General features: G+C 40.4%; 2 protein-coding genes and 1 pseudogene across 2 annotated transcripts; 1 reads left to right on the top strand and 2 right to left on the bottom strand.

Moving 5' to 3' along the window:
* Positions 1 to 913: 913 nt before the first annotated feature.
* Positions 914 to 18,859, bottom strand: ezra (ezrin a). The gene is made up of 12 exons (XM_088355085.1): positions 18,729 to 18,859; positions 14,055 to 14,138; positions 12,534 to 12,629; positions 11,522 to 11,796; positions 11,237 to 11,320; positions 9,866 to 10,012; positions 8,479 to 8,575; positions 6,866 to 7,160; positions 4,373 to 4,533; positions 4,213 to 4,305; positions 3,056 to 3,301; positions 914 to 1,205 (listed from the first exon to the last, which is right to left on the bottom strand). Exons 1-12 carry the CDS (start codon positions 18,738 to 18,740, stop codon positions 1,041 to 1,043), a joined length of 1,755 nt encoding a protein of 584 aa, XP_088211211.1. The 5' UTR covers positions 18,741 to 18,859; the 3' UTR covers positions 914 to 1,040.
* A 295-nt stretch (positions 18,860 to 19,154) lies between these two features.
* On the top strand, positions 19,155 to 19,286 carry LOC148352321 (U2 spliceosomal RNA; annotated as a pseudogene).
* A 1,278-nt stretch (positions 19,287 to 20,564) lies between these two features.
* On the bottom strand, positions 20,565 to 23,986 carry nenf (neudesin neurotrophic factor). The gene is made up of 4 exons (XM_088354521.1): positions 23,819 to 23,986; positions 23,685 to 23,745; positions 22,457 to 22,560; positions 20,565 to 20,887 (listed from the first exon to the last, which is right to left on the bottom strand). The coding sequence occupies exons 1-4, from the start codon at positions 23,957 to 23,959 to the stop codon at positions 20,711 to 20,713; spliced, it is 483 nt and encodes a 160-aa protein (XP_088210647.1). The 5' UTR covers positions 23,960 to 23,986; the 3' UTR covers positions 20,565 to 20,710.
* Between the last annotated feature and the right edge of the window lie 3,386 nt (positions 23,987 to 27,372).

The raw sequence follows: 27,372 nt of genomic DNA, 5'->3' as shown, positions 1-27,372 counted from the left end.
CCGGCCATCAACCTATTTTACCCTGTTTCCTGCCTGATACCAGTTGCCGACCTCTTTTCTGGACCTGTTTCTGTTTTTGCACCTCCGTCCCGGCCATCGACCTGTTTTGCCCGGTTTCGTGCCTGATACCTGTTCCTGACCTTTTTCTGGACCTGTTTCTGCTTTTGCTCCTCCGTCCCAGCCGTTAACCTGTTTTTGCCCCGTTTCCTGCCTGATACCTGTTGCCGACCTTTTTCTTGACCCGTTTCTGTTTTTGCTCCTCTGTCCCGGCCATCACCCTGTTTTGCCCTGTTTCGTGCCCGATACCTGTTGCCGACCTCTTTTCTGGACCCGTTTCTGTTTTTGCTCCTCTGTCCTGGCCATCGACCTGTTTATGCCCTGTTTTCTGCTGCCTGATACCTGTTGCCGACCTCTTTTCCGGACCCGTTTCTGTTTTTGCTCCTCCGTCCCGGCCATCGACCTGTTTTTGCCCTGTTTCCTGCCTGATACCTGTTGCCGACCTCTTTACTGGACCCGTTTCTGTTTTTGCTCCTCTGTCCTGGCCATCGACCCGTTTGTTCTCACTGTCAACAACTACTTCTGCGTTCCTGCTATCTGCTACTTGTGATCGACGATCATTAGATGGTGGATGCAAGTCCTGTTCTTCTTAATAAAAACGGAGTAAAACGAACGTAATTGGGTCCCGTCTCCGTTCCTGGTCTGTGACAGTCGCGTTGTTTTTGTGTCCGCATTTTTCTTTCGGAATAATCGTTCTTATCCAAATCAACCCATATCTTTATTGAGATAGATGAGACTGTTTTAAAGTCATCCTGGTGGTAAACCTCTAGCACTACTGCTGGTTAATTCAGTAAGCGCCAGGTTCAATTCCTAACTCAATAAACCGAAATTGAAAGTGAGAAAAACCACACACTCCTCCGCTTCGATAGAGGCGAATTTATTCGACAAAGAGACAAAACAAAAGACATCGTAATAAAATAAGATTGGATTGGGATTGCGGTCCCCGCGGTCGGGGGCGGTTTCTAGCGCTCGGGTCCGGTAAGTTACAATGCCTCGAATTCGTCGATCCTCTGCTTGGTGTTGCCCATCCGGATCTGCCGAAGCGTTTTGTATTTGTCGCGTCCTTCTCGCACGTTTTGGGCGTGAAGGAGGTCGCTGGCCGTCTTCTTGGTCTGGTCGCGAGATTCCTCCAGCTCCGAACTCAGCGCCTGAGCACAAAATGGCCACCGGTGGCGAGTCAGGAAGAGATACTACCTCCGGAAGGTTCCGGACGGGTACGGGAATCGGTACGGGAACTACATTAGGAATCCCCGTTTGTGTCTTTGGATGTGTAAAGGGACGGCCGTGACATCATCGAATTGTCTGTGAAAGGCACTGTATGTTTAAGAGCCAGGGAATCTGCACAGCGGGTGGATGCATTCAGATCAATTCCTGTTCCTAATAAAATGAAATAGTTTTAAATATTGCAAAAGTATTTTTTTTTAAAAAAGTACTAAGAAATATCTAAAATGATGTTATATATATTTATATATAAATATTTAAAAAAGTACTAAGAAATATCTAAAAGTATGTCAAAGTACTAAAAAGTTGAAAAAGAATGAAAAGTATTCAATACATGGTTTAAGGGTCCAAAGTACTATTGGGCTTACAGAACTTTTCTCTTTCTCCCTCTTTCCTTCACTCCCTCTCTTTCTTTTCTTCTTTTTTATTCTCTCTTTTGCTCTCTCTCTTTCTCCTCTCTTTGTCTCCCTCTTTTTCCCATGTTTTTCCCTGCTTTTTGTTTCTCTCTATCTTGGTCTCACTTTTTTACATTAGTTCTCACTTAATATATCTTTCTTTCTCTCTCTTGTGCTCTCTCTTTCTATTTCTTTTTCTCTCTCTCTCTCTCTCTTGTGCTCTCTCTTTCTATTTCTTTTTCTGTTTCTTTATATATTTATTTTCCTCTTTATCTCTCTCTTGTGCTCTCTCTTTCTATTTCTTTTTCAGTTCCTTTATATATGTATCTTCCTCTTTCTCTCTCTCTCTCTGTTGTGCGCTCTCATTCTATTTCTTATTCTGATTCTTTATATATTTATCTTCCTCTTTCTCTCTCTCTCTCTATTGTGCTCTCTCTTTCTATTTCTTTTTCTGTTTCTTTATATATTTATCTTCCTCTTTCTTGCTCTCTCCCTCTCTCTCTGTTGTGCTCACCCTTTCTATTTCTTTTTCTGTTTCTTTATATATTTATCTCCCTCTTTCTCTATCTCTCTATTGTGTATTGTGCTCTCTCTTTCTATTTCTTTTTCTGTTTCTTTATATATTTATCTTCCGCTCTCTCTCTCTCTTTCTCTCTCTCTCCCTCTCTCTCTCTCTCTCTCTCTCTCTCTCTCTCTCTCTATTGTGCTCTCTCTTTCTATTTCTTTTTCTGTTTCTTTATATATTTATCTTCCTCTTTCTTGCTCTCTCCCTCTCTCTCTGTTGTGCTCACCCTTTCTATTTCTTTTTCTGTTTCTTTATATATTTATCTCCCTCTTTCTCTATCTCTCTATTGTGTATTGTGCTCTCTCTTTCTATTTCTTTTTCTGTTTCTTTATATATTTATCTTCCGCTCTCTCTCTCTCTCTTTCTCTCTCTCTCCCTCTCTCTCTCTCTCTCTCTCTCTCTATTGTGCTCTCTTTTTCTATTTCTTTTTCTGTTTCTTTATATATTTATCTTCCTCTCTCTGTCTCTCTCTCTGTCTCTCTCTCTCTCTCTCTCGCTCTCTTGTGCTCTCTCTTTCTCTTCTTTCTCTTCCTATCTCTTCTTTTCTCTTTCTTTCTCTCTTTCTCTCTCACTAATCTACTGGCCCCCTTTAGAGTTTTTTTTTCTTGCAACTGGCCCCTCAGCACAAAGGATTTTGACACCTCTCACGTCCACAGTTGTACTCTGGAAGTGTCTTTAGCCAGGCACCCTCAATAAATACCGACAGACTCCATTAACATCCGTACCACCCTCTGGGGACCAACGCGGGTACTGCGGCTGCCGACCGCCGACACTCCAAGCGGCCCGATCCGATCTTTTATCATTTGACCCGTTTTACCATGAGTTTGGCCTGCAGGCGTTGGTTCTTCTCGGCCTCGGTGAGCCTGTCCTCTTCGCGGCGGAGGTCGGCCACGCCCTGCGAGTGCAGTTCGGCGCTGTAGGTGCTGTTCTCTTCGCTGTGCTCGCGCTCGCTATCGCTATCCGAAGAGGACGAGGAGGCGGCGGCCGGCGGCGCCGAGTTGACGGTCATCACGTTCCGCAGCTCCTCCTGAGTCTTCACCAGGTTCTCCTCCACTTCTTTAGCCTGCCGGACAGGGAACACATTGGGCATTATTTTAATGCTAACGACGACTTCGGGGGGAGGAATAAGTAACGGATCTCTCTCTGCCTAAAGACTCAAAGAGCAATTGAAAGTAATTTTCCACTAAATAACTTACCATGTTTTTGTAAGAATAGCATGCAGACAATCACAGAAAGGGAGAGGAACAAGTCACTAAACTCTACTAAAGGAGACGCAAAGAGCAACTGAAACCAATATTCAGCAAGGTAAGTTACCCTGTTTTAAAAAGCCAACAACGACAGAAAGGGGAATGAATAAATAACGTAACCCTCTAGCTCAAGAGACTCAAAGAGCAAAGAACCAATGCTCACTTAACATTTACTGTATAAGTTCCAATATTTTAATGATAACATGCAAACAATGACAGAAAGGGAGAGGAACAAGTTACTGAACCCTCTAACGGATCTCTCTCTCTGCCCAAAGACTCAAAGAGCAATTGAAAGAAATTTTTCACAAAGAACTTACCATGTTTTTATAAGAATAGCATGCAGACCATGACAGAAAGGGAGAGGAACAAGTTACAGAACCCTCTGCCAAAAGAGACACAAAGAGCAACCTGAAACCAATTTCCAAAAAGTTACCATGTTTCATTGAGAATAGCAAGCAAACAAAAATAGAAGGTGGAGGAAAAAGTAACCTGAACCCTTTGGAGTCCCTAATAACGTGGTTAGTTTTGATTAAGCTGAAGCCTGCAATATCTTCCTAACTGGGCAGAGAGCAGCCCATGATTTTCTAGGCTGTGTTGATAACTTTGTTGCCACAGTCTCCATCGTTTATGAGTTCAATCTGGGCCCATTCTTGTCCTACTGAAGTGCCTTTGGACTTCCTCGGAGGTCAGCGGTTCTGGTGGGCCAAAACCTGGAACCCAGACTCACCTTGCAGTGCCAGGACTCGGCCTCCTCCTCCTTGACCCGCTTGGCCTCCTCCAGTAGCAAGATCTTGGCGCTGTACTCGGCCAGCTCCGTGGCCTTGGGGAGAAGAAGCGTGAGGGAGACCGGAACTATCGGAGAGCCCAGAGACGGAGCGGGTTCTCACCAGCTGCTCCTGGCTCTTGATCTGGTCCTCGGCCTGGCGGGCCAGTTCCTCCTTGGCGATGATGGCCTCCATCCTTTCGGTCTCCAGCCGGGCCGCCTCCTGCTCCACCTTCCGGCGCTCCTCCTCCAGACGCATGGCCCGGTCCAGTTGCTCCTGGAGCTCTGGTCAAGTCAAGTCAAGTCATGGTTATTTGTATACTTGTTATATGTTAACATTTCGGTCTTTTCAGAGTTAAGGCGCAAGAATTGGAGTGACATCCATTCTTTGATCTCAGTGAGGCAGGCCTCACAATTTCCACAATTTAGTGTGGCAGATTCCTCCATCGGAAGATATAGTTGAGCAATGGAAACCACGAATAATATCACCTCATGGAAGCATGTCATGCCTGAAAAGAAGGGGACCAAGCACAGAGCCCTGCGGAACACCACAGGTAACACTAAAGGGCTCAGATGTCATTTCAGCATATTTAACACAGTGCGTCCTATTTAAGAGGTAGGATCTGATCTATCTATGAGGTTCTATTGAAAAAAGAATGTGAAAGTATTTTTGCTCTTTATTTTTACACTTTCATTATTCTGTTTTGTATTATTATTTGTATTCATTATTTTCGAAACTTTTTTCTAAAGTGAACTATAGGATGAAAATATGTTCCTTTTTTGTATTTCATACTTAAAATGACATGATTATTTCATGTGGTCAAATATTTTTTTCGACTAAGCTAAGAAAAATTCTAAGCAAAGATTGGTCAATCATTTTCTGATGTAGAAGAACAAATGAATCCTGCTCTTGTAAGGATATTTGTTCTTATTTAACTTCAAAAACAAATACAAACTAAAGTAAAATATGAAAATATTTGAAATATGTGTTTTAGTCCAAAATTTGTATTTTTCATGATTCGTCTTTTCCATCACCCTAACCTTTTGATTAAGGAGACTCCAAGAGCTTTAGAAAGCCATTTTCACCAAACATTTATAAGTTTGAATGAGGATAGCATGCAAACTGGAAGAAGGGGGAGGAATAAGTCAAGGGACTCTCTGCCCAAGGAGAATCAAAAAGCAATTTGAAACCAACTTTCACCAAACATTTGCCAGATTTTAATGAGGACAGCACGCAAACAATCACGAAGTGGGAGGAAAAAGTAAAGGGACTTTCTGCCCAGGGAGACTCACAAGCAATTTGAAAGCAACTTTCACCAAACATTTGCCATATTTTAATGAGGACAGAATTCGAATCATCACTAAGGGGGAGGAATAAGTAACAGAACCCTCTGCCCAAGGAGACTCAAAGAGCAATTAAAACCAATTTCAACCAAAGATTTGCCACATTTTAATGAGGACAGAATGCAAATAATCACAAAGAGGGAGGAATAAGTAAATGGACTTTCTGCCCAAGGAGACTCACGAGCAATTTGAAAGTAACTTTCACCAAACATTTGCCATATTTTAATGAGGACACAACGCCAACATTCACGAAAAGGGAGGAATAAGTAACAGAACCCTCTGCCCAAGGGGACTCAAAGAGCAATTGAAACCAATTTTCAACCAAAGATTTATTAGTTCTTATTCGGATAGCGTGCAAACTGATTGAAGGGGGAGGAATAAGTAAAGGGACTCTCTGCCCAAAGAGACTAAAAAAGCAATTTGAAACCAACTTTCACTAAACATTTGCCATATTTTAATGAGGACACAACGCCAACATCAACGAAAAGGGAGGAATAAGTAACAGAAACCTCTGCCCGAGGAGACTCCAAGAGCAATTAAAACCAATTTTCAACCAAAGATTTGTAAGTTCTTATTAGGATAGTGTGCAAACTGACTGAAGGGGGAGGAATAAGTAAAGGGACTCTCTGCCCAAGACGACTCAAAAAGCAATTTGAAACCAACTTTCACTAAACAATTGCCAGGTTTTAATGAGGACAGCAGGCAAACAATCACGAAGGGGGAGGAATAAGTAACAGAACCCTCTGCCAAAAGAGACTCAAAGAGCAATTGAAACTAATTTTCTACCAAAGATTTGCCATATTTTAATGAGGACAGAATGCAAATAATTACGAAGGGGGGAGGAAAAAGTAAAGGGACTTTCTGCCCAGGGAGACTCACAAGCAATTTGAAAGCAACTTTCACCAAACATTTGCCATATTTTAATGAGGACAGCACACAAACGATCACGAAAAGGGAGGAATAAGTAACAGAACCCTCTGCCCAAGGAGACTCCAAGAGCAGTTGAAACCAATTTTCAACCAAAGATTTATAAACTCTTATAATTGAATGAAGATAGCGTACAAGCTGATAGAAGGGGGGAGGGATAAGTTACTGATACCTGTGCCTTGTGAGGCACAAACCTAGTTATAAAAATACTTCAAATCAAACAAGTTAGGGAAAGATTTCTTCAGAATGCGGAGACGCCGGATCCATTTTCCGTAAAATGTGATTTTTTTGCAGCCAATCGATTTTTTTTCAACACGGTACAAAATGGAAGGCTTATGGAGCCCACCTCTCTCGGCCCTCCTGGTGGTCTCCTCGTACTGCTGCAGTTTGTTCATGAGCTGTTTCTTCTCCAGCTCCATCTGCTCCTTCTCCTCCTGGACGGCCCGACGTCGCTTCTTCTCGCCCTCCAGCAGGTCGCGCTCTAACTTCTTCTGCAGACGTTCCTCTTTGGCCTGGGCCTTCATCTGCTGCACCTCGATGGTGTCGGCCTTGCGCCGACGCATGTACAGCTCGTGGTTGCCCATGCACAGCTGCAGGATGCGCTTGTTCACGCGAAGGCGGGGGGCGTAGAAGATGAAGTCCTGGGAAAAGTAGGAGAGGAACGAGTCGGAAGGGGGAGGAACGAGTCAACTCGGAGTGTTTTGGTCTGTCTTTGGAGACATCAGGCAGACACAATGAGAACTACTGTTTGTTTTTTTTGTCTTGCACTTCTCTCAGCGTCGCCTCGCGGGCCGGATTCAATCTTATGGGGGGCTTGATATACTCCGCGGGCCTCCCGTTTAACACCACTGCCTTAACATTTTCTAATATTTTTGCACCTGTATTTTTCCTTTCTTTCGTCACTTTTGTTTTACTCGGCGTGTCTTGGTCTGTCTTTGGCGACATCAAGCGGACACAATTTGAACTGCTGTTGTTTTTTTTTTTTGTCTTGCACTTCTCTCAGCGTCGCCTCGCGGGCCGGATTCAATCTTATGGGGGGCTTGATAGACTCCGCGGGCCTCACCTTTAACACCTCTGCCCTGTAATTTTCTAATATTTTTCACTCCTTTATTTTTCATTTCTTTCCTCACTTTTGTTTTATGTCAACGTTTTTTGTTGTGTATATTTGAAACATGTTTTTTATATAAAAATGTTTACTGCTTTAGGATTTCCGGTGAAAGTGCCGGTTGAATCCTCAACTTCCGGTTTTTGTTCGAGCAAAATATATAAATATATATATAATATATATAAATGTTTCTTTGGGCATAATTGCAAATTGTTTTCGGCTCGTTTTATTTATGTCTGTGAAAAAGTTACATTTATTGAACATTGTTCTTCGTATTTACAACAAAAGAGGGAGCTATTGTACACGTTATATCTGCAACAATTGTGAATCCTCTGCAACTTCAACACTCTTCATGCGAGGTAAAAATAAAATGAAAAAATAATATCTAAAACAATTTTTAAAAAATAAAACTAAAATGAATTTTTTTTATAATTTTATCATTTTGCTTTTATTGACAATGATTACCGGAACTAAAATGATACATTATTGTTTTCGGAGGATAAGTATGTCGGAACTTTCGACCGGAAAGCGGGAAATCTCGCCTATGCCGTGGCCTACCGAGTTTGTTCCTGGTGGAGACGTACACATATAAAATATGAAGGTATTTCCCTTTTCAACCATAAAACACAACTTTTGCTAGAGTGTGAATTTATGATTTATTCAGCTTGGCCTCTGTATTTTGTATTTCTGCTTTCTTTTGCATTGTTTTCCCATCAACCAATCACAAAGCGTGTAACTGAAATGCCACATCTCTGAATGGTGGGCTGATTTCAATCTCTTTTTTGATTGGCTGTATCCTATGTTTACAAACACAAACCCCCAAAATGTGAAGTAGATTGTAAAAAAGGACTTACTGGTGATTTCTTGTCGATAGGTTTGATAATGAACTTTTTATCGTTGAAGGAAATGTTCCTGATTTCGCTCCAGGGGAATCCGATCTTTGGTGTTATCCTGAAAAAAAGGAAATATTGATTCAACTTTTGTGCCGTAGCGTTAATTATTTATAAGTATTGCGATCACTGGCGCGACATTATGACATAAATAGAAGGCGTTTCTGCATCTCACTTTTCAACTTGGATGTGGCTAACAAAGGAGTAGACTTACTCTATATATGAGTGGATGCAACTGTGGCATTTTGGTTATGCGGGCAGAAAATAAGACTGAAGTATACCGGGGAAAGAAAACAATACACAAGAGAGAGAAACATACAGAAAGAAAGAGGGAGAGAGGAAAGTAAACAAATAAAGAGGGAGAGAGAGAGAGAGAAAGAGGGAGCATGAAAGAGAAACACGGAAACCGAGATGGAAAGAGAAACAGATGGAAAAAGAAACATCGAGAAGGAGAGAGAGAAAGATACAGAGTTAGAGAAACGTATAAACTAAGAAAGAAATAAAGAAAGGGGAGAGAAAGTGAGAGAAAGAAAAAAGGGAAAAAGAGGAACACAGCGAGAAAAAGAGAGAGAACAATGTGAAAGACAGTAAGAGAATAAGAGAGGAAGGAAGTAAGTGAGAGGAAGACAGAGAGAGAAAGAGACATAAAGAAAGAAAGAGAAAGAGAAAGATCCAGAAAGAAACAGAGAGAAACAAAGGGAGAGAGAGGGTTAAACATAGAGAAAGAAAGAAACAGAGAAAGAGAGGGCAAACAGAGAAAAAGCGAGAGAGAAATAGAGAGAGAGAGTGAAAAACAGAATGAAGGAGAGCAAGAGAGTGAAAAACGGAATGAAGGGGAGACAGAGAAAAACAGAAATTAAGTGAAAAAGAAAAACAGAAAGAAAGAGAGCGACAGAAAAACATAGAGAAAAAAAGTAAGAGAGAGAAACCGAGAAAGAAAGAGAAACAGAGAAAGAGTGCGAGAATGAGGGATAAAGCAAAAAAGACGGAGAGAAAACAAAGGAGAGAGAATAAGAAAGAGAAAAAGAATAAAAAGGGGCGCGAGTAACGGAGAAAGAGAAAAATCGAGAACTAGAGAGAAGAAAAAGAGAGAGAGCTTACTTTTTGATTAAGTAAGCCCGAGTCGACGTGTTTTATTCATCCGTGCCCTTCAAATCCCCCAGCGTTTTGGGGGCCCAAATTTTCTCCGAGGGCCACTTACACCAGTTGCACGTATCGAATGATTTTACAAATCCATCCGTTCTTTCCCACTTCGAGACGAACGGGAACACACATCCCACCGGAGTTCAATGAACTTGAACCGGGTCGCAGGACCGAAGGAGGGTCGACGACTCGTGAAGGTCCCACTCACTTGTCCTCCTTCTCGTAGATGTTGAGGCCCAGGGCGTCCACGCCCAACCAGAGCTCCGTGCCTTTCTTGTTCTTGATGTCAAAGTAGTTGACGCCGTACATCTCCAAGTCCTGCGCGATCTTCAGGTACTCCAGGACCGCCTCGTCTCTGCACGGGGTACAAAAAGGACCACGGTCAACGTGGATTTCTATCCCTCGCCGGATCGTGTGTTTTGCGTTCAGAACGGCTAAGCCTTGCCCCTTTTCCGCCTGGGTCTGCCCGTTGCGGTCTAAGCTTCGCACATACATGAAACCGCTCGACCAGCCTACATTACGTATGCGCGCAGCTTTTTCGATTCTCCAAAAGTAAGACGCTTTCTATCGCCCCAAAAACTCTCGAGATGCTAGAGCAAGGGTCGGGAAACTTTACAGCCTGGCGGTGCCCATCCCTTGAGGCTCATTCGGACCTTCATATTTCCCCCAGTAAATTTTGGTTTCAGAACCAGGTGCAAGCAGAGCTCTTTTGTGAAAATGTCACAAAATACTGCAAACAAAAAGTTTCCATCTGTAAAGTATTTCCCTTCAGGGCAGAGAGAAGGAAGCGTGCTCCGTGTGGATTGTTTCACCCAACGCTACCGCTCACCCAATCAAATTGCTCTGTGTACTTGGCTGGCGTTTTTGGGAGTTACCAGTCTTTCTATGGGTTTTCATCCTAAAATATATCATAATGTAGACTGTTCATATAGGCTTCCATATAAAGGATTATATAGTTGAGACTGGACTGAACCACTCTTGATACCAGCGTCACATTGGCTTTGCACATGCCTGACTTCCTTGAGGGCTGGGGTCTCCAACTCAATGGGGCCGCCGGAGCCAGGGTCTGGCTGAGGTTGGGCCAAATTGGGTTTTCCACCCCAAAAAAACTTCTGATTAGAACAAACCACTGTTCTCAAATATTAAAAAAATACAAAATACCAAAAATTCATGTGAAAATAAATCCATTTGTAATTTGTAATGTACTATTTGACCACTAGAGGTCGCTTTATTATGCCCTGGAACCCAAAACAAGTGCTAGAAAGAAGACAAAACTTCAGAGACTTGAAGTGAGCAAACCAGATCCGATGCTCTCAAATTTATAAAACAAAAATCATACTTTTTCCGGGCTTGGAACGGATTAAGGTATTCACATTGAAAAGGCGTCTCTACTTACAAATGTTTCAGGTTGCAAAGCTACTCCACTGTATATACCACTGTATATCTCAAAATATTATCATTTGGAATCATTCAAGTTTATGAGACTCTGGCAGGACCGATTCAATCCCGGTGGCCCGCCAGAATCTTGATATTGTTCAGTTCAATTCAGTTCTACGTCCTTTTGAAAAGTACTACCTACTTGAGCATAGAGCCGTGCTCCTCGTGCCAGACCTGGATCTTGTCCTCCCATTCCTCTTTGGACAAACTGTGTTGCTCCAGGATCCTGAAGACGAGGACATGTTAAAACGGGGGTATTGTACTACTAATATTGTATTGTCCCTCTCTCCTTTTCCCTCCCTCTGTTATTAAGCAGTTTTGTAGTCATTGAGTGGTCACAAAGCCCCTTTTTGTATTAGTAGTACTTGATATAAAATGATATATATTTACGTTTGGAGGACTTGGTCTGTTTTGCGTCTTTTGTCACCTGGGAGGCAGGATGCGTTCGGAGGACAGGTATCCCGGCCGGTGCAGGGACTTGTCGTACTGTCCGTACTTGGCCTGGACGGCGTAGGAGGCCAGGAGGACGGCGGACTCGGGGGGACAGTAGACGTCCTGGTTGAGGACGTCCTCTTTGACTTGCAGGTAGAAGAGACGGCGCGTCACGTCCTGGATCAGTTCCTCGCTCACGTCCTCGGGGTAATATTTGGCGCGGAGCTTCAGCTGCAGCGGCGTCTCCTTGCGGACGTCCTGGGACATCACCTACCGGGACGACGGGCAGGTTAGTGACCGACTCGCATGGGCCCGACGGGCAGGTTAGCGAACGACTCGCTCAAGCCCGACGGGCAGGTTAGCGACCGATTTGCGTAGGCCCGACCAGCAGGTTAGCGACCGACTCGCTCAAGCCCGACGGGCAGGTTAGCGACCGACTTGCGAGAAAGAGAGAAGGGCAGGGGGGAAGGGCAAAGCAAGAGAGATAGAACAAGAGAGAAAAGGGAAAAAGGAAGAGAGAGCAAAAAAAGGTAAAAAGACATAGAGAGAAAAAGCGACAAAGAGAGGCAGGAGTGAAGGAGAGAAAGAGATAGAGAGAGTGAGAGAAAAAGGAGGAAGAGAGAGACAGAGAGAGAGAGAGAGAGAGAGACAACTACAACGTCTGTTCGAGGCACCTGGCTTTGGCAACATCAAGTGGACACAATTCAACCTGCAGCTCGTTTTTTTCTTGTGCTTCCCTCAGCTTTATCTCGTGGGCCGGATTCAATCCCTTAGCGGGCCTGATCCGGCCCGCGGGCCGCCCGTTTGACACCCCTGCCGTAAAAGATAGATGTATATGTATTTATTTTATATAATATAGGAGTGCGTGTTTCTATCCGATGTCAACGGTATTTTTGCGTATTATTGGAATCAATATAGGTTTTGAACCACTAGGAGGCGCTTCATACAGTAGCGGGACGATTTTCCGAGGAAATCCGAGAGCCGGTTCACCCAAAAAGTCGAGGTACCTTCTTGTCGGTGTTGAGCCAGCTGTAGAAACCTTTAGCGTCCACGAACTGGAGTCCGAAGTACCAAACCTCGCGCAGTCCCATGGTCCTGGCCACCTGCGACAAAACCCAGGCGCAGATTTCAGAATAGTTCATAGATTTTTCAAGGTTTTTCTCCCTTGTTTGGAAATCATTGTTTTTCTTTTCTCGGGAGGGGACGGAGATCTTTTTTTTTAATGAATGAATTGATTTCCTTTATTTTTTGATACGATATGTTCTCCGTCTTTCAAAATATATTTACAGTATTTTCGAATAAACGTTCTTTTCATTGATGTATTTATTGAACAGTTTCTTTTCTTTTCTCCGTTTTCTCGTTGTCATCTTTTTTCCCGTGAAAAACATTCAGAATACGTAAGCGTAGAAACATAAAAAAAGATTTGAAAAACCATAAAAATATTGGAATGTGGAATATGATTTCAAAATACAGTGAAAATGAATATCAGAAAAACCAAATCTTTAAACAAAAAAGATGAAAAAATATATCTAAAACGAACACAAGTACCCCTTAATAAAGAAGGACATGTCAGTAAATACATTTAAAAAAGAAGGAAGAAAAATAATTAGATTATTTTTTTTATATTGAAACAAAATATTCTACAACAAAAAATAATTTATTTCAAAATAAGAATATTTTAGAATAAAAAACAGACAAGAAAACAGGAAAAAATTCTTCAAAAACAAAAGTTATAAAAACAAAGAACAATATTCCCCCAAAAAAGACAGAAAAAGAGTACTTTGAAAAATAGAAATGGAAAGATTACTAAAATAATAATAATAATAGTAGTAATAATTTGTAATACCAATGAAAAAATACTTTAAGAAAAACAGGAAATAATAATACCTCACAAAACAGAAATAAATATTTTGAAAAACAACCAAAAATATTTTACAAATCTAAAAGAAATACTTGGAAAACAGAAAATAATATTTTAAAGACCAGAAAAATTGCTTTTAAAAACAACGAATCTTACAAATTATGTTTCAAAAACATTGAAAATACATTGAAAAATAGACAAGAAAATTAAGATTATTTTGAAATACAGGAGGAAAAAAAAAAGAAAAATTATTTAAAAAAAACATTGATTTTGTGATATTTTTTTTTGTAATTATTTTTTAAAATAGTAAAAATATTTTTAAATATTTATAACAATCAAGCCAACTCTAAAAATGAGTCAAAAAAAAAAAAAGATTCAAAAAAAGAAATGCAATACCATTAAACTCTCAATTATGTTTAGACAATAGAACCGAATTGGCAGAATTGACACGGGAGTCGTTTCCGTGCGACTCCTGATCCGGCGAAAGAGCTTGCTGTCGTATTAGGGCGAAAATGAATTTTTATTTTGAAAAAAACCCTTTCCTTTTCTACAACAAAAACATGATTTTAAACAACAAAAAACCTTCATAGAAGAAATAAAATAAAAAATATTTTTCAAAAACATTGAAAATACGTTGAAAAATAGACAAGAAAATCAAAAATGGGACCTGGTCGAAGAGCTGCTTCCCGGTGGTATTGGGGTGGAAGGAGAACTCCAGCTCGGCATCCATGGTGGTGACTCGAACGTTGACCTGCGGACAAAATTTCCTTCCGTCACCATAGAACACACATTCTGTCGGGGGCCGGACGAGTAGATTCAAGCGAAAGAAAAAGAGAGAGAAAGAAATAAGAGAAAGAGGAAGGGAAAAGGAGAGAGGGCGGGACAAAGAAAGGGAGAGAGCGTGAGAAACAAAAGAGATAAAAACAGAAGTCGTGAGAGAGGGGAAAAAGAAAGGCAGAGGGAGAAAGAAATCCAAAGAGAAATAGAAAGACGGAAGGAGAGAAAAGAGAAAAGAAAGCACGAAGGGTATGAAAAGAGAGAAAAGGAAAAAAGAAAGTTAGAGCAAAAAAGGTTAAAAGACACAGGGAGAGAAAGAGACAAAGAGAAACAAAGGAAGAGAAAAAGAGACACAGAGAGTGAAAGCGACAGAGAGTGGGAGAAAAGGAGTGGAAAAGAAAGAGAGAGAGAGAAATAAATACTTGTACAGTGTCTTTGTTGGAGGCACCCGGCTTTGGCAACATCATGTCGACCTATTTCAACCTGCAGCTTATTTTTCTCTTGCGCTTCTCTGAGTGTTGTCTCGTGGGCCGGATTCAATCCCTTAGCGGGCCTGATATGGCCCGCGGGCCGCCTGTTCGACACCTGTGGCTTAAACTATGTTTATGACAGGATGCCATGAGTATTTGTATTTTTTCCTTACTAATATTTCAACCACCACTCTTGGAATAGTGTATGTACTGTTAGCTCATGCAATCAAGGGTTAAATATCCATCGCCGTCTTCTGTCTTCATCAAAAGAGATACAAGCAATGTTCCCTCTAAGCTGCGTGTATGCCCAGAGCTTTTCCGCGCACGAGAAAATCGAGCCGGCTCACAAAAATCAGGGTTCCAAATATCTAATTAAGAAGTTAATTAAGTTTAAGTTACAGTGCATGAAGGTCAAAATCCACGGGTTCCCCCGACGCTGTGTTATAAATGTGGTATTTGGAAGTCAAGGTCGAAGTAGAACAAAGTGGAGTCAAGTCAGTAGAGTTTTTCGAGAACCGGCTTCCTCGGCTCGGCTCGCTAAAGAGAATCGGTTCTTTCGGGTAACAAACGGCTCTTCGGGTTGTTTTTGCTTCTTTCATCCTTACACGACCAAATATTATGTAAGATTGTGCACAAAAGGACTCAAAGGAAGGGGGGAAATAGAACAAAAAATTAAAAAATACCAAAATGAAAAAGTAGTGAAAAGCTGAGAAAAAAAGAAACAAAAGGAAGAGAAAAAAGAAGGAAAAATTCAGAAAAAAGACAGAAAAGAAAGCAAAAAAGTAAATAGAGAACAAAAAGAAAAAAGTAACAGCTAGGAAAAAATAAACACAATGAGATTTTTTTTAAAGGAATTTGAAAAAAAGAAAAAAAAAACACAAAAAAAAGAAGAAAAAGTTTGTGTTGCATTCAAATAATTTCCAATGATATCAAGTGAATCTTGTTGCCAACATTGTACTTCCACTCAAAAATGTAATTAAATACAGTTGTGTATCATGCAACCGACTCAATAAGCCCCCAAAAATGTGAATATTATGCGACAAAATATATCAGGAAATAAAATGAAATGGATATCTTGCAAAATAATTATAAAAACAAACAACGTTTGTAGGCCATCGTACATGAGTCAATTCATTCGAAAGTGAAAAATCATTTTGCATTGCCGGAAACTCCGCAAAATGTCAAGTTTTGGACATGTTCGATCATGACTTAGTTGCCACACTTGGAGTTGCCGTTGCTCAATGTCGTTTCGAGCGTCGCTCACCCACTTTGTGTGAACGCTCAGACCCGCAAGGAAAATGACAGGGAACATATTGCATCCGACCCGCCATAAAATGTCTGAGGATGTCCAAAAAAAAAAAAAAGCTATTTATTCCTATCCAAGGAATGTGCAACACAAACAATTTGAATCACATTTGGATTCAGGAGAAGCTCCTCCTTCCTCTGTCACTTTCTTCCTTTATTTTTTTCTTTCTCTCGTTCTTTCTCTCCTGCTCTTTTTTCTTTCTCGCTCTCTTTTCTCTCTTCTTTCATCCTTGTTTTGCTTCTTCCTTCTTTCCTCTCTTCCTTTGTTTTTTTCTCTCTTGCTCTTTTTGTATTTTTTCCTCTCCTTTTCCCCTCTTCATTCCGTCCTTATTTCTTTTTATTTCTGTACCGATGTTGGCCACTTGGCAGCAGGCTACGCTCTGCTGCTATTTTTATTGTTCGCTGCTCCTGCTTCCTACTTCTCTGTCACTCATTTTCCACAAGTGAACATAGCTAGGTTCTGTGGTACAGGCATCTTTTCCTTTCTTCATTTTTTTCCTTCTCTGGCCACTCAGTTAGCGGCTTGGTGCAGGCTGTGGCTCACTGCTATTTTTGTTGTTACCTTCTCTTGCTTCCTCCTCCACTGACGCTCGCCTTCCACAGTTGAACTTAAAACAGGCATTGACCCACTTTTTTTCACTGTTTCGTTATCTAGCCATTCATGTTGGCCACTTGGCGGCAGGCTATGGCTTCCCGCTAATTCAATAATATCATGACAAATGGGCAATAAAACACAGTAGATCACAATAAAATTAGGTGTGGTCTTGCCCAACACAGTTGAAACAGAACGGGATCAGGTAGAGGGCAGGTTATATGTCGAAATGTCCTTGGGTAAGACACTGAACCCCTAATGTCCCCAATAAGCAGGTAGGTGCCTTGCATGGCTGACTCCCTATTGGTGTGTGAGTGTGTGTGTGTGAATGGGTAAAAGTGAAGCACATTGTAAAGCGCTTTGGGAGGTCTTCATTGACTTGAAAAGCGCTATAGAAATGCAGACCATTTGCCATTTAGCATCTTGATTATCCTCAAAACGTTTGGAGGCTGACTCCCTATTGGGGTGTGAGTGTGTGTGTGTGAATGGGTAAAAGTGAAGCACCGACTTTGTGTGAACGCTCAGACCTGGGGAAAATGACAGGGAATATTGGATAAAGCAAACGCCAAATCGGGCTTAGAACCTTGCCAGTTTGCACAGCTCACTGTGGTTCTATTCTTGTGTCAAGGTTATGGATTTTTGTTTGAACTCATACTTCCGGGAAGGCAAGGTCATTTTACCGAGACTTCGGATACCGGAAACACGGGGCGGATCGTAAAAGCAGGCGTCGCTCGTATTTGGAACCGAGAGCCGTCAATCATTTCCTTTCCACGTGGAAGTCCACGGCTCATGCGCTATAATGACTCACTATCTCCTCAGACTTTGGACCGAGGCGAGGTAGTCAAAACGGCACGGCGGTCGCTGACGACGCCATACCGGCACGGAGGGAAAAAAAACAAACTCGATTTTGAAAGCGAAGGATCGAAACCGTTATAAAAAAATGTCCCGATATCCAAAAACGAGAAGAGAAAAACTTAACAATGACCCGAAGCCATCCGTCCAGTTACGCAAGGGTTTTATGAAGGAGCGCTAACGCACGCCCGTCGTAAAGATAAACCATGTTGGGCAACGAAAAGTGGAACTCTTTACTAAGGTCTCGGGAGTTAATCATTGCAAGGATCAAGAAGGAAATCCGTGCTTCGACCCGAGAAAGGGAAGAAATATTTTGGACCTGACTCATTGTCACCGATTGGCTTAGAGTTTCTCCTTCAGCCAATAGAAAACCAACATTTTCCAATTCTGATAATTCCTTAAAAGACTATTTGACATTGACCCGTCGGACGAACCTAGAAGCGCTAGGGTGTCAAACAGGCGGCCCGCGGGCCGGATCAGGCCCGCTAAGGGATTGAATCCGGCCCGCGAGACAACACTCAAAGAAGCGCAAGAGAAAAACGAGCTGCAGGTTGGCAACACCAAAGCCAGGTGCCTCGAACAAAGACACTGTACTTGTATTTCTCTCTCTCTCCCTCCTCCCCTCTCTCTCATTTTTCTAGATATTTTTCTTTCTTTCTTGCTTTCTCTTTTTTCTCTTTCCTTATCACACTCTCTCTTTCCATCTTATTCTTCTTTCTCTCTCTTTCTCTCATTTTTTTTCTCTATTGTTTTCTTTCTCTGTCTTGCTCTCTTTGTTTTTCTCTTTCTCTCTCTCTAACTTTCTCACTTTCTTTTTCCTTTTTCTCTTTCCTTCTCATTCTCTTTATTTATTTCTCTCTCTCTCTCTCCCTCTCTTTTCCACCTTTTCTCCCACTCCCACTGTCTCTGTCTCTTTCACTCTCTGTGTCTCTTTTTCTCTTCCTTTTGTTGCTCTGTGTTTCTTTCTCTCTCTTTTGCTCTAACTTCCTTTTTTTCCTTTTCTCCCTTTTCTCTTCGCGCGTTCTTTTCTCTTTTCTGTCCTTCTGTCTTTCTATTTCTTTTGGGATTTCTTCCTTCCTCTCCCTTTCTTTTCCCCCTCTCTCACGACTTTTTATCTTTTGTTTCTCACGCTCTCTCCCTCTCTCTCTCTCTCTCTTTTTCTTTCTTTGTCCCGCCCTCTTTTTCCCTCCCTCTTTCTCTATCTCTTTAATCTACTTGTCCGGCCCCGACAGAATGTTTGTTCTATGAGTTTGACACCCCTGCGCTAGATCTACTTTTTAGTTAACAGGTCAAAAAAAAAAACAGGAACCGAACCTCGAATGGGAATTTTCCGATCTTTTCTTACCGTTTTGGGCATTTTGGCGTGGGTTTGGATTTTCCGGTAGAGCGAAAAAAAACAAGGAAGGCGTTTCCCGGTAGGAAGAAGGTTGCGACGGAGCGTCCACCTGCAAAAGAAGACCTCCGCACCGCGGTAGGCTAGCCCCAGTCCGGGGGGGGCGGGGCTTGTCGCCTTTCGACCTATGACGTCGCTCGGAATGACCTTCGGTCTAAGGAGGGAAGGCCGGCCATGGAATAGGTGGAGGGAGGGAGATAACAGAAAATCAAGGCTAACGGTGTTTCGTAGAGGTGCTTGAAACCCTTGAATTTGAAAGTTTTTCTTTAGCGCTTTTCAAGTCAATGAAGAGCTCCCAAAGCGCTTTACAATGTGCTTCACGCTTATCCATTCACACACACACACACACACATGCCGATTGTGGTAGGTCTGTTAAAAAAAACATACCCGAACCAAGTGTAGTAGCCATGATCTTTGATTTTTGCAATCCGGAGATGGAATAAGAGCTTGCTCTGTCCACTCCACGCATCGGCCCGGTATTGCAGTACCTCCGGGAACGGTGCATTCGCAATGATCGCAGCAAGGCTTTAGGGCTAGGACCTTAGCTTGGCCTTTTGGCTAAGAGTAAGTGTCCCGGCTCCTAGGCTTTGTAGCGTATTATGAACTGACCGATAACGGATAATGGATAATGAATAACGAAGATAGAACAATAACCCTTAAAAACCCCAAACCCCCCCCCCCACACACACACACACACACCAATAGGGAGTCAGCCTCCAAACGTTTTGAGGATAATCAAGATGCTAAATAGTAAAGGGTCGGCTTTTCAAGTCAATGAAAACCTCCCAAAGCGCTTTACAATGTGCTTCACGCTTACCCATGCACACACACACTCACACCCCAATAGGGAGTCAGCCTCCAAACGTTTTGAGGATAATCAAGATGCTAAATAGTAAAGGGTCGGCTTTTCAAGTCAATGAAGACTTCCCAAAGCGCTTTACAATGTGCTTCACACTTACCCATTAACACACTCACACCCCAATAGGGAGTCAGCCTCTAAATGGTTTGAGAATATTTAAGATGCTAAATGGTATGCATTTCTATAGCGCTTTTCAAGTCCATGAAGCGCTTTACAATGTGCTTCACACTTACCCATTCACACACACACTCACACCCCAATTTTGAAAAGAATAAAAGAACATAAAAATGGAATAAGAAAAGAAGTTGAAAGGGGGAAACGAGAATAGGAAAAAATGCAAACAAAATATTTGATGAGAAAAGAAGAGAAAAAAGAAAAGTGCAGAAAAAGAGTAAAAAAGTTAAAAAGGGGAAATAAATAAAAAAGAAAAAAAAATAAGGTGAAAAAGGGGAAAAGGAAAAATCATGAAAAAAAGAATAGAATAAAAACATAAAAATGGAATAAGAAAAGAGGTTGAAAGGGGAAACAAGAATAGGAAAAAATGCAAACAAAATATTTAATAAGAGAAAAAAGAAAAGTGCAGAAAAAGAACAAAAAAGTTTAAAAAAAAGGGAATTAAAGAAGAATTAAAGAAAAACAAGGTGAAAAAGGAGAAAAGGAAAAATCATGAAAAAAAAGAATAGAATCAAAACATAAAAATGGAATAAGAAAAGAGGTTGAAAGGGGGAAACGAGAATAGAAAAAAATGCAAACAAAATATTTAATAAGAAAAGAAGAGAAAAAAGAAAAGTGCAGAAAAAGAACAAAAAAAGTTAAAAAAAAGGGAATTAAATAAAAGGCAGAAGGAAAAGAAGACGAAAAAAAGACATGTTTTGGGTTTCTGGTGGTACCCTTAGCAGCACATCGTGTCAAATAAACACAAAAGCACGTTTAAAGGATAGTTCATGTTTTAATTCTAGTATTCCAATCAAGGTTTTGTATGAAAAATACATGAAATTGTATGAATTCCTATTCCAAGACAAGCTGAAAGTAGTCCATGAGGCGATAAAGAAGAAGGGGGCGGAGTCAGAGGAGCTCAAAACTCCTCTTTGATGTCAAAGTGGGGCCGGTCTTCGGGTTTAAAGTCCCGGTTGGGACTCCCGTCCCCGTTGAGGATGCGGGCGGCCGTGTAGCCCACGATGGGGTACTTGGCCTTGTAGGTCCCCTCGAAGACCTGGTCCAGGGACCGGAGCTGCTCCGGAGTCAGGTCCGACTAAGGAAAAGGGGGCGGAGTCACAAAAGAGTCACGCGACGACTCATTGATGATACGATACGTGTCTGTCGAGGTTTTTTGTATCGGATATCCGTTTTTGTACGAGATTGCTTTTATTGGGGCGGTACACGAGCAAGTACTATCCTCCGACAAGTATTTACTTGGTGAAAAAAATACTTTTTATTCGTCGTAGTCTGTCTTACTTTGAATAAGGTTTAGTATCTCTCGATGAGGAGAACAGCAATCGTTACTATATTCTTGTCGAATTTCTGCACTACGATTTTTGTAGTACGATGTTTGGAGTATTTTTGAGGTACTACTGTAGATTTATTTTTGTAGTATTCCTGCACAATTTTTTCGTAGTACTATTTGTGCAGTATCTCAGTGTATTTTTTTAGTATTTCCATAGTACGATAATTGTAGTTTTTCTGCACAAGTTTTTCATACTTCTATTTGTGCAGTATCTCTGTAGTATTTTTGTAGTATTTCTGTAGTGTGATCATTGTAGTATTCTTGTAGTATTCTTGCATTCGTATTTTTGCATGATTTTGTAGTAGTCCATCGTAGTATTTTTGATGTATTACTGTAGTAGAATTTTTGTAGTATTTCCATAGTAGGATACTTGTAGTATTTCTGCACAAGTTTTTCATACTTCTATTTGTGCAGTATCTCTAGTATTTTTGTAGTATTTCTGTAGTATGATCATTGTAGTATTCTTGTAGTATTATTGCATTCGTATTTTTGCATGATTTTGTAGTATTCTCGCCGTAGTATTTTTGTGGTAATACTGTAGTAGTATATCCATAGTAGGATACTTGTAGTATTCCTGCAAAGTCTTCTTTGCAGTATGATTTGTGTAGTATCTCTCTAGTATTTTTGTAGTATTTCTGTAGTAGATTTTTTTTTGTATTTCTTTGGTATTTTTGTAGGGTGACTGTAGTTCTATTTTTGTAGTATATCTGTACAGTAGTTGGATTTTGGTAGTATTTCTGTCGTAGAACTATTCTAGTAGTTCTGTTGTATTCTTGTAGTATTTGAGCAGTATTATTTTTGCATGATTTTGCAGTACTATTGTAGTAGGAGTCTTGTAGTGTTTCTGCTGTAGTATTCTAGCAGTACTGTAGTCTTTTTGCGTGATTTTGCAGTATCGCCGTGGTAGTATTTTTGTAGTATTTCCATAGTATGATTATTGCAATATTTCAGTAGTATTCTTGTAGTGTTCTTGCATTCGTATTTTTGCATGATTTTGTAATATTCTCGACGTACTATTTTTTAGGTATTACTGTAGTAATATTTTGTAGTATTCGCCTCGCTCCTTTACTCTGGCGCCCTTCCCCCCTACACTGTATTTTATTTAAGTCACAACGGGTAGGACAAAGACAAAGAAAGAAAAGAAACGCGGTACCAATTTTGAAACAGAGAAATATGATACCATCTGTTTGGAAATACACACTTTTGAGGAAATACGTTTTAAGCCTACTTTGTATGAGGATACAATAATAATATAATATGATATAGAATACTGTCATTGGAATGATCTCCTCGGCGGAGGTCTTTGAGGACACTCACGATATCGGATGTTTGATCTTCCGGCTCTAGCGACATCTTGGCCACGGCGCGAGTGCAGTCCTTGCCCGCCATGGCATTGTAGGGCGCGTTTTGGCCGTAAAACTCTGAAAATATGTAATATATTTTAGAGTACAAGGTTAGTGCTCAAATGGATCTTTGATGTCTGTATGATCATTTTTTCCTCATGCTATGAGGCTCTTTAACTCCACCAGGGGGAGTAGAAGCCCACATGAAACCCCACCCCCATATTTGCATATTACCCTATTTTTATGACAGTGTGTATTTTACATGGCACTATTTAAATACTCTCTAGCAACACATTATATTGGGTATTTCTGGATTCTATATCTTTTATTTTATTATTTTATTTTTCAACACAAGGATACTGCTGGAAGGGTGAATTTCCCGACAGGGATGAATAAAGTATCTATCTATCTATCTAGACATCTATCTAGACATCTATTTATCTCTCTAGACATCTATCTTTAGACATCTATCTCTCTAGACATCTATCGCTCTAGACATCTATCTATATATCTATACATATATCTCTAGACATCTATCTCTCTAGACATCTATCTAGACATCTATTTATCTCTCTAGACATCTATCTTTAGACATCTATCTCTCTAGACATCTATCTCTCTAGACATCTATCTATATATCTAGACATCTATCTCTAGACATTTATCTCTCTAGACATCTATCTATCTCTCTAGACATCTATCTCTCTAGACATCTATCTATATATCTAGACATCTATCTCTAGACATTTATCTCTCTAGACATCTATCTATCTATCTAGACATCTATTTATCTATCTCTCTAGACATCTATCTAAACATCTATCTATCTCTAGACATCTATATATCTCTCTACACATCTATCTCTAGACATCTATCTATCCAGACATCTGTCCAGACATCTAGCTATTTATCTATCTATCTACACATCTATCTATCTAGACATCTATTTATTTATCTATCTATTTATCTAGACATCTATCTCTAGACATCTATCTATCTAGACATCTGTCTAGACATCTATCTATCTCTAGATAGGCAGAAACAGCAAGACGTCAGACAAACAGGCGCTGATCTTAGGTAGGGATTCAACCTATAATTTTTCGCCTTGTATTCAAAGCAATGTTATTTTTTTTTTACTAAATGAAAGTCTGTACCTCTAGGAAGCATTACACACTGTCCCTTTAAGCAAAAGGGTAACGCACCTTTCCCTTTAGTGACATCGAAGACCACCCCTTTAATGGCCATGTAGATGGGCTCGTCCGCCTGTCACACAATCATTTAAGTCGGCACAACTTTTCGTTTATTTCCCACTATTTGTTATTTACTTTTTACGTACAAGTGTGCCGTCGTATCTCCGCAGTTCCTCTTCGGTAAACAACCTGACGGGTTCATTATACTTGAACATGTCCGCTAAATATCCATTTATTGCGAATAATGTGAGAAGAAGCGCCAGGGGAACGCTTGTTTCTGTTGCCATGGTGAAACTTTTGTTTTCTCTAACCGGACCCGGAAGAAGACGGCCTCACGTCCTTCTGTATTCCATATATGGTTAGTGGTGCGTTTAGAGTTAAAAAAAGTGTGGGAATTGTGACAACTATATTGGTGCGTTTAATGTTAGAGAAAGGGTTGGACTTTTAAAAATGACTCTTTGTGTTTTATGATGCAAAAAGTATGAAACGTTTAAAAGCCATGTGCTCGCTTCCTGGTGGATTCTATATTTGTCCCGAGGTGCGTTTATTGTTTGAGAACATTTAGGAATTGTGATCATTGTTTTTCGCGGGTTTTTTTGCACATTGTGAAGGCAAAAGTTGTTGATATTTAAACAGTAATTGAACACAATTAGCGACTTTGTATCTAGGACAAATGAGGTGTTTTAATCATTAATTTTTTTCAATTTTAGTCATAATGTTGCCAATAAAACCCAACCTTAGGACTCGGAAGACGGCCTCACGTCCTAGTGCATTCCATATATGGTTAGTGGTGCGTTCAGAGTTAGAGAAAGCGTAGGAATTAAGACAACTATATTGGTGCGTTTATAGTTAGAGAAAGAGGTGGACTTTTAAAATTACTTTTTTTTTTGTATTTTATGATGCTAAAAGTTGGAAACATTTAAAAGCCATGTGCTCGCTTCCTGATGGATTCTATATTTGTCCCGAGGTGCGTTTATGGTTTGAAAAAAATTAGGAATTGTGATCATTGTTTTTTTGCACATGATGAAGGCAAAAGTTGTTGACATTCAAACAGTAATAGTACACAATTAGCGATTTGATATCTAGGACTAATGAGGCCATTTTAATCATTAATTTGTTTGATTTTTAGTCATAACTTTGCAAAAAAACTTGTATTGAATGAATGAATGAAAACGTTATTTCGAACAATAAAATAAAAACAGAACAAAAACAACTCAACAACAAAATAATGTTACATAATATGTTTGAAAAGAGTAGTCAGAAGCAAATGCTTATATTCCCTACGCCTTCATCTTCCTTATTAAATACACCAATGATAATGACAACAATAATAATAATATCAATAATATCAGTTATGTTATAACAATAGCAACAATAACAACAAAGTTAACCATAGTTGTAGACGCACTATTCCCAATCTCTCGTATCACTCATTTTCTTCATCTCTGTATTCCGCCAATAATGTTTTTTTGCATTTAAATTTGAACAAGTGAATAGTCGGACATTGTTTGATCTGGTCTTGTAAATTTTTCCAAAGTTGGACTCCACACACAGACACACACATACTTTTCCCGGTGGTTCTCACCTTTGGGATTAGGAATTGATTACAGCCCCTCAAGTTATAATTTCCCTCTTTCCGAACGAATCATTTTTGGATGTTTTCTGGCACCATGTTTTTGTTGACCTGAAATAACAGTGCATGTGTGTGTCACACTTACCCATTCAAACACACGCTCACACACCAATAGAGAGTCAGCCTCCAAACGTTTTGAGGATAAGATGCTAAATGGTAAAGGGTCTGCATTTCTATAGCGCTTTTCAAATCAATGAAGAGCTCCCAAAGCGCTTTACAATGTGCTTCACACTTACCCATTCACACACCAATAGCAGCCATGTGAGGCGCCGACCTGCTTATTGGGGACATTAGGGGTTCAGTGTCTTACCCAAGGACATATAACCTGCCCTCTACCTGATCATCTTCTGTTCCAATTGTGTTGGGCAAGACCACATCTAATTTGATTGTGATCTACTGTGTTTTATTGCCCATTTGTCATGATATTATTGAATTGGCGGCAAGCCATAGCCTGCCGCCAGGTGGCCAACACGAATGGCTAGATAACAAAACAGTGAAAAAAGTGGGTGCCTGTTTTAAGTTCAACTGTGGAAGGCGAGCGACAGTGGAGGAAGCAAAAGAAGGTAACAACAAAAATAGCAGTGAGCCACAGCCTGCACCAAGCCGCTAACTGAGTGGCTAGAGAAGGAAAAAATGAAGAAAGGAAAAGATGCCTGTACCACAGAATTTAGCTATGTTCACTTGTGGAAAAAGAGTGACAGAGAAGTAAGAAGCAGGAGCAGCGAACAATGACAATAGCAGCAGGGCATAGCCTGCTGCCAAGTGGCCAGCATCGGTACAGAAATAAAAAGAAATAGGGAGGGAATGAAGAGGGGGAAAAAAGGAGAGGAAAAAAGACAAAAAGAGCAAGAGAGAAAAAACAAAGGAAGAGAGGAAAGAAGAAAGAAGCAAAACAAGGATGAAGAGAGAAAAGAGCGAGAAAGAAAAAAGAGCAGGAGAGAAAGAAAAAAATAAAGGAAGAAAGGGAGAGAGGAAGGAGGTGAAGTGCATTGAAAGTGCAAATGGAAATGCCGCTTCAAGCAACATTTTCACGTTGAATAGGAAAAGAATATTCAGCTTCTCCTGAATCCAAATGTGATTCAAATTGTTTGTGTTGCACATTCCTTTGATAGGAATGAATAGAAGCTTTTTTTGGACATCCTCAGACATTTATGGCGGGTCGGATGCAATATGTTCCCTGTCGTTTTCCTTACGGGTCTGAGCGTTCACACAATGTCGGTGAGCAACAGCAACTCCAAGTGTGGCAACTAAGTCATGATCGAACATGTCCAGAACTTGACATCAGGTTACATTTTGCTAAGTTTCCGGCAATGTAAAATGATTTTTCACTTTTGAATGAATTGACTCATGAACGATTGCATTTGTTTTTACAATTCTTTCACAAGATTTCCATTTCTTTTATTCCTGAAATATTTTGTTGCATAATATTAACATTTTTGGAGGCTTATTGAGTCGGTTGCACGATACAAAACTGTATTTAATGACTTTTTTAGTGGAAGTTCAATGTTGGCAACAAGATTCACTTGATATTATTGGAAATGATTTGAATGCCACACAAACATTTTTTTATTTTTCCCTGTTTTTTTCTACATTTTTTTAAAATTCCTTTAAAAAAAATCTCATTGTGTTTATTTTTTACCGATCTGTTTTTTCTTTTTGTTCTCTATTTATTTTTTTCCATTTTTGCTTTCTTTTCTTTTTTATGTCTTTTTTCTGAATTTTTCATTCTTTTTTCTCTTCCTTTTGTTTCTTTTTTCTCAGCTTTTCACTACTTTTTCATTTTGGTATTTTTAAATTTTTTGTTCTATTCCCCCCTTCCTTCAAGTCATTTTGTGCACAATTTTACCTAATATTTGGTCGTGTAGGGATTAAAGAAGCAAAAACAACCCGAAGAGCCGTTTGGGACCCGGAAGAGCCGGTTCGTTTTAGTGAGCCGAGCCGAAGACGCCGGTTCTCGAAAAACTCTGACTTGACTCCACTTTGTTCTACTTCGACCTTGACTTCGAAATACCGCATTTAGAACACAGCGTCAGGGGAACCCGTGGATTTTGACCTTCATGCACTATA

Source organism: Urocampus carinirostris, chromosome 15 (assembly GCF_059441175.1).
Source record: "Urocampus carinirostris isolate Australia breed hairy pipefish chromosome 15, RoL_Ucar_1.0, whole genome shotgun sequence".
Lineage (NCBI taxonomy): Eukaryota > Metazoa > Chordata > Actinopteri > Syngnathiformes > Syngnathidae > Urocampus > Urocampus carinirostris.
Note: the sequence above shows the minus strand (reverse complement) of the source record. Positions and strands in the feature narration are given on the sequence as shown.